This window comes from Nothobranchius furzeri, chromosome 4, assembly GCF_043380555.1.
Source record: "Nothobranchius furzeri strain GRZ-AD chromosome 4, NfurGRZ-RIMD1, whole genome shotgun sequence".
In the NCBI taxonomy this organism is placed as follows: Eukaryota; Metazoa; Chordata; class Actinopteri; order Cyprinodontiformes; family Nothobranchiidae; genus Nothobranchius; species Nothobranchius furzeri.
The window spans coordinates 6116887-6130862 of NC_091744.1; the positions used below are offsets into that span (position 1 = coordinate 6116887).

General features: G+C 41.4%; 1 protein-coding gene across 1 annotated transcript in view; it reads right to left on the reverse strand.

The window, feature by feature from the left end:
* Positions 1–13976, reverse strand: part of prkacab (protein kinase, cAMP-dependent, catalytic, alpha, genome duplicate b) — a 37339-nt gene that overhangs the window by 7883 nt on the left and 15480 nt on the right. Inside the window, exons 5-10 of the mRNA XM_015974535.3 lie at positions 3830–3912; positions 3625–3751; positions 2993–3088; positions 2557–2679; positions 1518–1577; positions 1316–1420 (exon numbers count right to left, since the gene is read on the reverse strand). Coding sequence (XP_015830021.1) covers positions 1316–1420; positions 1518–1577; positions 2557–2679; positions 2993–3088; positions 3625–3751; positions 3830–3912 — 594 coding nt within the window. The remainder of the gene's footprint in view (positions 1–1315; positions 1421–1517; positions 1578–2556; positions 2680–2992; positions 3089–3624; positions 3752–3829; positions 3913–13976) is intronic.

The following is a 13976-nucleotide window of genomic DNA, read 5'->3' on the forward strand; positions in this document are numbered from 1 at the left end:
AGGGCTCTAGGCCGGACGGAATGAGCTCCCAGCTGCAGTTTTGTGTGTAGAGAGGGACGGGCGCTCTATATGAGTGGCCAGTCACAGAGCGTGAAGGCAGTCAGTTACCCAATGAGTATTTTCCTTCAGCACGATTACAGATATTTACGAGTATTACTCGTTTCATGCTCGTATTCGTCAAAAATGCTTTATCCGTACCGTATCATTTCAGACGAGTATACGGCTCATCCCTAGCTGTAACCACCCTGCCCTGCCTCCTCCTCCTTCCTGCCTGCCGGCTGTGATCACAGGCAACAACAGAGTAGTTCTCACTGCTTCTTCGGTAAACAGCGCAAAAAAACAATTATATTTTTAATTCTATAAAACGGGATCTTAGAGGCGTGGCGCTGGGATTTCAGCCGTGGCGGCCCGCCACGGCTACGCCTATGTAAGAGAAACACTGCAGCAATTAAACCTCTAACTCAACATTTTAACACACAATTTTATCCTTTTTTATTTATTTTGCTTTTGAAGGATGACGTCATTATATGGCTGTTTTTGTGGATATAAATACAATTATTTGTATTTTTCCCAGATTGCAAATGGACTAGGTTTATATGCTATTGTGTTAATGCTTTGTGCCATTTTTGGCATTCAGAGAAAAAACTCAGAACTCCTAGTTAGATTTCTTTTCTCTTCCATAAGCTCCGTTATATGAGATTTGTTGTTGTTTTTGAGAAAAAAAACACAGTTTTGTTTGTATTATTAAGTAAAATTAAGGGAAAAAAAAAGAGTATGTATTTATTTTCCTATTGGAAGGTGAAATTTGTAGAAAATGGCATTAACAGCAGGAATTTGTCTAAAAATATCACTGGTACTTTCAGTGTCATTCTGTTGTGGAAATTCAATTCTTTCATCAAAAATTCTGAAATTTGCATAAGCTTAAATTTAATTTTTAGCCAAAGTTAGGTGATGTTTACGAAGATCCAAATAAACCACACATGGCCTTAAAGGAACGCTGCTAAAGACGTTGTATGCAATCTCCCACAATATTGCATAATCTTGCACAATCTGTTAGTGCTGAAAGTTTGTGTTGGGAACAACTTTCAGCTACAAACACATGAAATGTGTCTCATTGAGGTTGAGCCATTTTTGTGTTGGCTCATTTTAATGGAGGCCAACTTGAACGGAACACATTCTAAGATTCAATAAATAAACAATGATTATCTTTTGAGTTTAGATAAAATCCATTTGTACATGGAATATTTTGCTAACAGGCACACAAAGCAACACAAACACAAAGTCACAAATGCGGTTTATAGAGGATTTAGCTCACCTTTTTCTGGTAGATCGCAATCCAGTCAGTTGTTGCAAACCACTTATGTCCTTTGATGTCGTTGACCCCATTTTTGAGGTTCCCGTACCGTTTTGTCAGATCCACCTGAGGATGATCAAAAAAAATCTGTGTTTTCTGTTTCTGGTTGAGAGGAAAACCTGAAGAACCCCAACACCAGAATGTTAAAGATGTTAGCTTTCACCTGTAAAAGGTTCCTCAGGAGGTCCTTCAGGTCTGAGCTGAAGTGAGACGGAAAACGCACCTAGAGACAAAATAACAGGAGCAATGAAGAAAAGCAATGGGACCACAGCTTCAGTAATGGCCAGGAAAACTTTCTGCTGTCTCTTTGATTTGTTTCAGGCTGAAAAACACCTAGAAGCTTTTGTTAGAAATCAACACATTTCTGACAGGAAACTTTTCGGATTTTTGACTTTGCCTATCGTCAGAACTGGTAGACATATATCGGTTCATTTCTATACTAGGATACAGTCTTTTTAGTACAAAACACACATTTGCGCCAGATCTTCATGGTGGCTCTTCTAACAACCAAAAATCAGCCTCTTTTGCTTTTTTTTTCTTTGACATCCCCCTAATGTTCTTATTTTTATTAAAAAAAAAAAAAACAAATAAAACCTGTCATAAAATATTCAAGTGTGTGTCATCGTTGCTCTGAATGGGTTAATGACTTTAAAACCAACTTCATTATTGTAACATCTGGAATTTTGTATTCCTCCATGTGAGAACGCTTTGCACAATGAAGAATCTAAAACAGAAGAAAGTTTCAGCTTTGTCTTCAGATCTGTGAATGAGTAAGGAATCACTTTTTCTCAAAAGTGCAACAAGAGAATAAATGGTAAATGGCCTGTATTTGATATAGTGCCTAGAACCGCCCCAAGGCGCTTTACAACACAATCAGTCATTCACCATTCACACACTGGTGGTGATGAGCTATGCTGTAGCCACAGCAGCCCTGGGGAACAGAGACAGAGGTGAGGCTGCTGTATACTGGAGTCACCGGTCCCTCCGACCACCACCAGCAGACAAGGTGGGTTAAGTATCTTGTCCAAGGTCGGAAGCCGGGATCAATCCTACAACCCTCAGATGAGCTATCACTGCCCCTAGAAAACATCTATTATACTTTATTTCTTATTGTTTTAAAACTGTTAAATTGACCTGACCTGAAATCTCACACAAAACACTAAATATAATTAATGGCAACCAATGATCGGAGTCCAACTCACCTTTCCTGATACAATCTTCTCATAGATCTGAATCGGCTGATCAGCAAAGAAAGGAGGATACCCCGCTGCCATCTCATAGACGAGGACACCCAGCGCCCACCAGTCCACCGCTTTGTTGTACCCCTTTTCAAATGAATAGATGCAATTGTTATATAATATACATCAGATTAAATTAAGGAAAATATATTTTTTTAGAATTATTCTTGTTTTATGAAACATTTATGTGCTCCAAGTCCCATAACACTGCAAGTTTAAGCTTTGTGTGCTTTGAGACGATACATGACACCATTCAGGTCTGATTGCAAATGAAATAAACTTTAAAGTCATTTTGTATTATTAGAAATCTGTAGTGCCTTCTTTAGTCAAGACGGTACTTTTATTAAACAGTTCAGGTCTGAGGTGTAAACACGTGAAAGTGAAATCCACAATGGATCACCTTGCTGAGAATGATCTCTGGGGCCAGATATTCTGGGGTGCCACACAATGTCCAGGTCCGGCCCTTTACACGTTTGGCAAAGCCAAAATCTGTAACCTGTAAGATCCAGGTTAAGAGGAGGAGGCAGAAAGTTATTTTTACACAGAAAGAAGAGATGGAAATAAGAGTAGAAGAAAAAAAAAAAAGCAGCACAGACCAATGCATGTGGTTATTTCACTATTAACCACAAGAGGGCGGCACCACCTACACTTGAAGCCAAGCCAGCCAACAAACTGTGAAAGTTGAGTCTGTGACATTGTGACAAACCGAGGAACTCCTTAGTCGTGGGAACAATAGATATCTGTTTGTCTAACCACACTAGATTATGTAGATTACAATGCAGACCCATCACTTCACAGATGTGCAGCAGAGATCTAAAAGAAGGAAGACTTCAAAGACCTGCACCCATGTCTGACCCATGAATACCGCATCCTTGGGTTACCAGAGATCAGCAGATACATCCTCAGAATACACTTACAGTATAACTTTTTAACGTTTTAAATACACACCTGCAACACTTCTTAAACACATTTTCATTTCGCTCTCGGTTAGAGATGAAGCCATGCAAGTGCGACTGGATCAGGTGCACTCACCTGTATGTAGCCCTGCTGGTCTATGAGCAGGTTTTCAGGTTTCAAGTCTCTGTAGATCAGATCCAAAGCATGCAGGTACTCAAAAGTCAGAACGATCTGAGCAGCGTAGAACCGGGCATGTGGTTCACTGTTCACACAGGAAAGCAATGTTTTAGAACGTATGAAACGGTCTACAAAACTTTTTGCTGTGTAAAAAGTCACCAACCTAAATCTGCCAATTCTTCGTAGATGAGAGAACATCTCTCCACCTGGTACGTATTCCATCACCATGTAGAGGTTAGTGTTGTCCTGGAGAAGAGTAAATAGAGGTTAGTAAGCTGTTCTGCACTTTTGGTTTGTCCCATCTGAGCTTCTGTAGAAATATAACTGAGAAACACAAAGGACAAAAAAAGGCAAAGGCAGGATTGTAGAATCATTATCTATGAAGCACAATTTGTCAGGAGGAAGAACAAAAGATATTCAAGCATTTCTGCCCAGACCATTTTAAATTATTTCCTTCCGGATTATTTGAACAACGAAGCTTTGGTTCCACTGAGAGCTCTGGGACGGGATGACATTTTATCTGTTTCTGTTGTAAAAATGGGCCATACAACCAACCAGGACCACACCATTCATAGACCCCCGTCAGTCGTAGATCCAATGGACAACTGAGCAGAATGGCTAGGGCGGAGTGGCTTGCGTCACACAACAGTCCATTGATTAAGGAACAAAAAAAGTTACTGCTTGCGACAAGCAAAACAAACACCTGAGTGTTTGGATTTCAATTATACACAGATGTGAGAAGATGCCAGCAAGTACAGGCAAGGCTTGGTCAGCTTGAGAACTACACTCAACAAAAATATAAACGCAATGCCTTTGTTTCTGCTCCGATTTTTTTTATTGAGATGGACTTAAAGATCTAAAATTCATTCCAGATACACAATATTACCATTTCTCTCAAACATTGTTCACAAATCAGTCTAAATATGTGATAGTGAGCACCTGTGCTTTGCTGAGATAATCCATCCCACCACACAGGTGTGCCACATCAAGATGCTGATCCGACATCATGAGTAGTGCACAGGTGTACCTTATACTGCCCACAATAAAAGGCCACCCTGGAATGTGCAGTTTTGTCTCACAGCAAAATGCCACAGATGCCACAAGCATTGAGGGAGCGTGCAATTGGCATGCTGACAGCAGGAATGTCAACCAGATCTGTTGCTCGTGCATTGAATGTTCATTTCTCCACCATAAGCCACCCCCAAAGGCGTTTCAGAGAATATGGCAGTACATCCAAACATTTCTCACTGCACTGGTAAAACGAAACTGTACGCATTTAGGTGTAACCCCGCCTACCAAGTTAGAGTCCAACCCAACCCATACGGGTCCATACCAACCCACTGCGACCCGCTCTGATCCAGATCATTCCGTCAATGGAATCAAAGCATAAGTCTATTTCAATGTACCGGAACTGTGTAAATACATTGTTGAAGGACCATATGTTAGCATTACCATCTTCCATTAGCAAAAGGTAGTTTATGCTATGTCTGCTAATTTGCTTTATGCTAATATAAATTTATAAATATATAATAAATGGGGAGGCGATGGAATCTAGTTTTGGAGGCAACTTGATTGATAATGATTAAAGTAACATAAAAGTCTAAAGTGCATGAGGGTAGCGCCCGGACCGTTGACCCATCATTCTGACTTTTGACCCATCACTTCACAGATGTGCAGCAGAGATCTAAAAGAAGGAAGACTTCAAAGACCTGCACCCATGTCTGACCCATGAATACCGCATCCTTGGGTTACCAGAGATCAGCAGACACATCCTCAGAATATACTTACAGTACAACCAACCAGGATGTGAGGTTCTACCTGTGAGTACGAGTCCTGACTGAAGAACTAGTGAAATATTTAGGGAACAAGAAAACATTTTAAACACAACAGAGATGGTTGAGTAAAACCGTATATATGTCGATGAGTAAAACCAATATTTTGGCAAAAAGTGATCATCCACCATGTGAATGTTGTAGAGTTTACTCTGCACACTGGAATCACCTCTGTGCTATTCAGTGGAGGTTCCGAAAATGACCAATCAAATTAACCTATGAAGCTTATATCATATATATAAATATCCCGGATACTTATATATCGATCTAAGTTCATACATCAACCTGTTTGATCTAATTTTAATCCAAAGATTAATGTTTAATTTAGATAATTAAATTTAATAGCAAACGTTATTTTAAATCAGAAGCTAGGATCTTTGCTACAATGTACATTCATTGCTATACCAGGGCTCTCATCTATCAACCGTACTTATGAATAGATCTGTGCGTATTTCATGCATTGGAACAATTTTAGACATTTTGTGGTATTTACCATTTTGTACTAGTGCGTAGAAATGTTCCTGAATATAAGAACAGCTCCGACCATGCGTACGAACAGCATCTAGGTAGAACTGGAGAACCGCAATCCTGAAGATCTCAGTCATCCACACTTGTCCCTCATCCACAAATTATTTTACCCAGTAAATTGGAGGAAAATCAGCCTTATCACATAGCTGGTGTTAGAACTTATAAGACACCTGTGACCAACAGGAATCTGACATTGTAGCATGTCTGATCTTATCTTATTAGAGGATTTGGCAGAGCGTGCACTCTGGAAGGAACGTGTACTCTGTGAGCTCACTAACTGCCTCCAAAGGAGAGCCTTCTGGAGGTATGCCGTGATTTGGGACCCTTTGCAGAGCGACAGACACACCACACAAATCTGATTCCAGTCCATATTCTATTTTTGATAACTACAAGAACCCCCAGAACCTCCTCTGCTCCCCAAACACACACACACACACACGTACGCGCGCACACACACGTACGCGCGCGCACACACACACACACACATTTCCAAACAACAAAACTAACTACAGACAGAACATGCATACAGTAGTTTACACCACAATATAAAGTGGAAATGACAAACCGTAGTCAACTTTGTGCTGAAACATCCTTTACTTCTGACAGGGACTTCTCCTCTGTCCCAATTGCATTTACAAGCTCTACAACCTGCTTGGTTCTCTTACACTGTTGTTCTACTTTGACAGCCAATGCCTCACTCTCGCTGTCAACAAAGTATTTTTTTAGGGAGGAACACAGAGAATCCCCTCATGAGCTGAGGATGTGGTGTGACCAAATATGCCTAATCGAGGGCGTTTCTGCATTTAAATGATGGCAAACGGACACGAGCACCTGGGTACACACATGTGGGCTTTACCAACACTTGATTGCGAAGAAACATGCACCACCACGAGTGGCCACCACTTGTTTCATAAATCAGGATTTTGATCATTCGTGTGAACATTCTAAATTTCATTCGTAGGATGGAAAATAGGACATTTTCTACGAGCATTTGATGAATGATGTGTGTAAGTTGTCCAATACGGCAGCGCCGCAGTCTCCGTGGCTAAGAGAAGCTGTTACAATCTATGGCAGGAATAGACAACTCCCTTTCCCAAGGACCGGTATCCAGCATGCTTTAGTTATTTCCCTGCTCCAACACAGTTGATTCACCAGTTCAGCAGCTCATCAAGCGCTGCAGAAGCTGTTAACCGTCTACTGATCCAAATCAGATGTGTTAAAGCAGGGAGACAACTAAAACATGCTGGATACCAGCCCTCGGGGAAGGGAGTTGTCTACCCCTGGCCTATGGTGTGGTTTACACTGAATGTGTGGCAGTGCATGTCGGACACACCCCAGAAGTGTATTTTCACGTCACTTGGCTAACACTTGGGTCCAATTTTTAATGCGCCATGCTTCCAGAAAGTGTTTAGCTCGCCTGTTAACTTAGGGCTAAACAGGAAATCACACAAATTTCAAATTAAAAGAAAAATGCAGATTTGCGATTGCTTAACTTTGTAAACATTACACCATTGCTGGTGGCCAAAGTGCTCATTTGCTTCCTGCATCTTTTTACAAGAGCAACAGTGTGCTTTTGAGCATGCTGTTAACCTGGTGGTGGAGAATCACATTACATGTAACACTGGCATCTTCACCCATAGTTGATATATGATATAAATATGATCTTGTAATTCTGTGATTTTAAGATCTCACATAAGTCCAGCTACACGGACCATGGTGCAGCTGCTCCACGTCTGATGCACTCCCAGTAGGGACTGATGCACCGCGGAGATTGCAACAAAATTGTGTCGCTGCCGTAACGGGCCTCTCCTGCACCCGTTGAAAACTGGGGGCGAGTCTCTCGCTTTGTCCAATTCTTTCTTTACTTTTTGCTTCTTTAACTTCTTGAATTGAGTCATGTTAAAGCTAAAATTAACATTAGGGTTAGGGTCAACCCTAACACTAGCAGAAGCCCAAGATGCTGAACACAACCATAAAAAGCACTAAATAATCAACAATAATAAAAAAAAACAATAAAAGGATAAAAACATAATTAAAGGGCATAAAAAACAAGTAAAAAATAAAACTGTTAAAATCAAGACAATATATTAATCTGTCCAAGATTATAGCAACGGTTGGCCTCTGTTTGAATTCTAAAGTCATTTTCAGGAACTCAGAAGCTCCGTCACATCCATTTGAGTTGTAGATGTGTTCATCCTGGACTCCTCCATCTGTGTGCTGAGCAACACACATGGAAGGTTAATAGGTTTATTTAAGGCGCCAAGGATATTCAATCCCTGAGAAACTAGGTACATCTAAACAGCTTAACCTGAATAAGGACATAATTGGAGTATGTTCATCATCTGGGTTAGTCTGTGAAGGCACAAACAACCACTGACAAACGCTCACGTGTCACACATAGCTAACTGGGCTCCATACGGCGGATCGCACACCCCTAACAGGATTGGCAATAACAACAGAGGAGATAAGGTTTAGATCAGAAAATCATCAGGACCTGCAGAGAAGACTAACAAGACCAAAGAGTTTCTCGTCAAAACTATAGAAATTTGTTAGAAAATTCTATCAACTTGGTTATTTAGACATTATGACCAGAAATGTTGACATTTTAAATAAAACATCTATTTCTATATTTAAATTTGGAAAAAAGAATCTAAATTATTAGGTATCCTTTGCCCGATATGACTTCAGGATACCTTCACATTGAGAGTCTAGAGTGGAATCAGCCATCTTACTTATGGATAAATAATTCTTTGTTCGTCTACAGGTATTCAGCTGGCCTAAGCCAGCATTTCACCAGGCTGACACTGTGAGAAAATTTTGCTAACTTTTTGCAAGAATTCATTTGTAAAAACTGACATTTTTATACATTTCCCCCCCAAAATTCACACTTTCATCATTTACTTAAGGTGATTTCAGTCAAAACAATGTTGGGTGATCAAAAACGACTTTTGTCTGTTTTTGCAAATAAACTCTTCATATGTGTCGGGAAAGTAGGATATGAGGCACGGTTGCAAGTAATTTGCAAAATTTGTGCAACGGATGAAGAGTTTTCTGATTCACAGACAGTAAACCAGGAAGGGTTTCAGATGCCTGCGAAAACTCTCAGATTATTAAAACATTGAACAAAACTTTTGAAACATGTTTAAAGACCAAGTTCACTTGTTTTATCAACACATTTGTAGTGGTCTCTAGTATGAATGAATGAATGTCACCTCAGTCAAGCTCTGTGGGGGAAAAGCTCTGGTGCTCCTGTGTCAGGAACTAGAAATTATCCAGAGGAAAAGGAAGCAGAACATAAAGCAATGCAGGAGCCTTATTTTACGATAATTAGACATCTGGCTCCTGATTGGCTAACAGCAATGCAGCACTACCACTGACTCTGTTGCTTTGCATTGCTCATGTTTTATCTTCACATCTAACACAAGCCTGAAGGAGTTCTGCTGTGTTGTTGAGTTGCTGATGCTAACGTTAGCTTCAACTTGTATAGGGAGCCTAAAGCTTGGTTTATGCTTGACGCATTCACTTTCCGCGCGGTGATGCGGCTCGCGGATGGAACGCGCTTCACAACTCGCAGCGTTTATGGTTTGTGCGGCTCGTCTCTGCGGTGAGCCAATATTCTCCCAAACTGTAGGGGGCAGCATGGAGCTCTACAGCATGCATCCAACACTACACCACAGTAGAAGTAGAAATCACTGTTTACAACATGGTATTTCAGCATTTTTAACAGCGTCCTCGTCTTTTCCGACGGTGCGAGCTATTTCTCTCCAAGAATTATTAACAACATGTTGATCACGGTGATCTCTGAGAGCTGAATCATACAAATGTCTGTATTTACGAACCTCTGCCGTGCCGGTCCGCCATGTTTTTCCGCGTCCGACCGTCCGCGTGGTTAGAAATTTTCCGAGGTGCGCGTTGCGGAAATCTTGGGCCGTGCGGAGACGCGGTGGAGGGGCGTGGTTGTTAAAATGATGCAAAATGACGCTACTTTTCCGCGCGGAGCCGTGCGGACCTCGCGGACGCGTCAAGCATAAACCAACCTTAAGTCTTTCTGGTCGGCCTTTCTGGTCGGCTCATGGGTCCCCGGAAGAACGAAAACATGAATGCAAGATAGGTATTTACTAATCCGCTATGCCTTACACCCTGGATCGCACATATGTTGTACTGCAATTTAAAAGAAAACTAATGATGGATGTTTCGACCATGTCAGTCACGTTCTTTGAGATTTATCAGCTTGTAAAGGTTCGTAATTAGCATGACTACACACCAGACATTGGCATGTCGCATATGTGATGTCACCACAGAATCTCCTCTGCCCTAGCGTCATTGCTACTTACCACATGGCCAGATTTGTTAGCCTGGCCTGCCAGACTCGTCCTCTGTTTAATTCTGCACAGAGAAAGATTCTGGTAACTCACAGGCAGAGAGGCACTTGAGGGGCGGGACTAGGCAGCTCAAAAATGACCAATCAGAAAAAAGACGGAAATCCCGACTGTACTGCACGACGCGGTAGATTTCTAGCTGTAGTAAAAAAATAGCGTCTGGCAACGGCGCAAACATCTTCCTTTTTTTTTTTTTTAGAAGAAATGCTTTTAGCGCATCTACTTGTGGTTTTAAAGACATCCGAGTCATTTAGAACAGAGGAAAGAGTTGCAGCAAATTCCGCCGCTGTCTTCGTTGTTTATGAGAAACTGAGCTTCGCTGTGTGTGACGCTGTAGTTTTTTTTAGCTGTAGTAAAAATGGAGTCTGACGGCAGCGCAAACATCTTTGTTTAGAAGAAAAACTTTTATCGCTTCTACTTGTGGTTTTAAAGACATATTCAAATCATTTACAGGGAGGTGGAGTGTACAGTCGGTAAAGACGGCTCTCCCTTGCCCTGCCTCCAACATGCCTCCATCTAAATAGGATAGGTTATCCAGAGTTAACTCTGTAGTTATGCTGCTATAGGCTTAGACTGCTGGAGGACACACTGACCACTTTTCACACTCTACTGCTTTCTTGTACAGTCTGCTCTTTAACTGTACTATTTTGTGCAATTTCAGCTGTTAACTTTATTTTCTCTGTGAGTGTTTTTCTCCCCAGAAGAAGCTGCGATGACGTTCTGCTGAGCTGTGGTGGCCTCATGGAGGGGGCCATCGACTAGCACACTGCTGCTAACCACTAATACATTCTCTCTCTCCTGATAATAACTTTTTGTTTTCATTGACTTTTGATGTGCTAATACTAGTTTATCCGTTTAATTATAGATCCACTAGGATAAATACAATAAAGTTTATCTTTCACCAAATACAATATTTACTAAGAAATCACAATATAACTATAGACACATTACGTGTGTGTGTGTGTGTGTGTGTGTGTGTGTGTGTGTGTGTGTGTGTGTGTGTGTGTGTGTGTGTGTGTGTGTGTGTGTGTGTGTGTGTGTGTGTGTGTGTGTGTGTGCCTGCTCTGTCTTCTCGATCCCCAGTGAGTCGTGGAGGATGGCTGTTTATACTGAGCCAGGATTCTCTGGAGGTTTCTTCCTGTTAAAAGGGAGTTTTCCTCTCCACTGTCGCTGCATGCTTGCTTGTTATGAGGATTGCTGTATAGTCACTGACACTAGTCAGTGACTTGATGCAATTTGCTGGGTTCCTTATATAGGAAACATTATTTCTGATTGGCTGAATGAACTGTGAATTGGAATGTTTAGTATGTGAAGTGCCTTGAGACGACTCTTGTCGTGATTTGGCGCTATATAAATAAACTTGAATTGAATTGAATTGAATTTAGAACAAAGGAAAGAGCTGCAGCGAACTCCACTTCAGTCATCATGTTTATGACAACCTCGGTGTTGTGGTGTGTGATGTACGACACTCAGCGCTGATTGGCTCGGTTAGAATTCTCACGGGGTGGGATTATTTGAATAGGAGAGTTCCCAGACTCTTTCTCTGTGCAGATTTAAACAGAGGAGGAGTCTGGCAGGCCAGGCTACAGATTTATGGTGGCTCTTTTCTCCTGTTTGAAGGATTTAAAGTTTGCTGAATTTATAGCTTTTTTCCCTCAGTTTTCTCCGTGTCTGGTTCGATGACATCACTTTCGTAAAGACCATTTGTAGTCCCGGACTTATTTTCACACAAAACCTAAAATAGCATTTCCCCCTGTTCGAAAGCACGTGCTTGGTATCAAAATGCTCCTTTAAAATTCACGGGCATCATATGTGAAATCCATGGCACAAAACAAGCGGAATTATAAAATTGCATTTTTAGCCCCATTGACTTGCATTCACTTTTTCGTTCTTCCGAGGACCCATGGTCCGGAAGTAGATGGGCATGACCTAGGCTCCCTATGGAGGCAATCTGCTCTCTCGTCCCCTCTTCAGTCTCTAGTCCTCTAGTCTGGGTCTAGCTTGATTTGTCACTTGTTTGTATTGAACTGGCTGTTAATGTATGACACTCACAAACCTACCGGTACTAATAATTATTACTTCGTTTTCCTGATCTTTGTGGCACTTTTAACCTATTGAGTCTAATTTACGGCCTTTTTCTTTTGACACAGCAACATTTAAAGCAGAAGCAGGCAGTACAGATAGTTTAAATAAAGTCAGCGACGCGGAGCACTGGCTCAGCACAAAACAGCCAACAAAGTTAGCGAGTAGTTTCTGAGCACCGTGAAGCGTTAAGCACCCGCAAAGCCCAAAATTTCCCTCAGGAGTTCCCACATTCCCAGAACATAACTGGATTCAATCAGGCGGCTACAAACATGACTCGGAAAGAATGATAATGTTGCTCTGTGTTTGCTGGAGGTGTAAATAAATAAATGTCCAATAATACAGTCCTCATTTCAACTGTATAAAATGCTAACATCACTCTAACAGAACAGGATTCTATCTCCTCCGCAGTAATAAAGCACATCTTAAAGATTTCTGCTCAAATCTGAACACTTCAATGATTTTTACTTTGACTTCTTGACTAAAATCTCATTCTTTCTTTGTTATCCTTCACAGTAAATACAATATACAGGTGCTGGCCAGTAAATTAGAATATCATCAAAAGGTTGAAAATATTTCAGTAATTCCATTCAAAACGTGAAACTTGTACATTATATTCATGCAATGCACACAGACCAATGTATTTCCGATGTTTATTACGTTTAATTTTGATATTTATAGGTGACAACCAATGAAAACATCAAATCTGGTATCTCAGAAAATTAGAATATTCTAAAGGCCAATGAAAAAATGTTTGTTTCTCTAATGTTGGCCAACTGAAAAGAATGAACATGAAAAGAATGTGCATGTATAGCACTCAATACTTAGTCGGGGCTCCTTTTGCCTCAATAACTGCAGTAATGCGGCGTGGCATGGACTCGATCAGTCTGTGGCACTGCTCAGGTGTTATGAGAGCCCAGGTTGCTCTGATAGTCGTCTTCAGCTCCTCTGCATTGTTGGGTCTAGCGTATTGCATCCTCCGCTTCACAATACCCCATAGATTTTCTATGGGGTTAAGGTCAGGCGAGTTTGCTGGCCAATCAAGGACAGGGATACCATGGTCCTTGAACCAGGTGCTGGTGGTTTTGGCACTGTGTGCAGGTGCCAAGTCCTGTTGAAAGGTGAAGTCTGCATCCCCATAAAGTTGGTCAGCAGCAGGAAGCATGAAGTGCTCTAAAACTTCCTGGTAGACGGCTGCATTGACCCTGGACCTCAGGAAACAGAGTGGGCCAACACCGGCAGATGACATGGCACCCCACACCATCACTGACGGTGGAAACTTTACACTGGACCTCATGCAACGTGGATTCTGTGCTTCTCCGCTCTTCCTCCAGACTCTGGGTCCTTGATTTCCAAAGGAAATGCAGAACTTGCTTTCATCAGAAAACATAACTTTGGACCACTCAGCATCAGTCCAGTCCTTTTTGTCCTTGGCCCAGGCGAGACGCTTCTTGCGCTGTTTCATGTTCAAGAGTGGCTTGACACACGG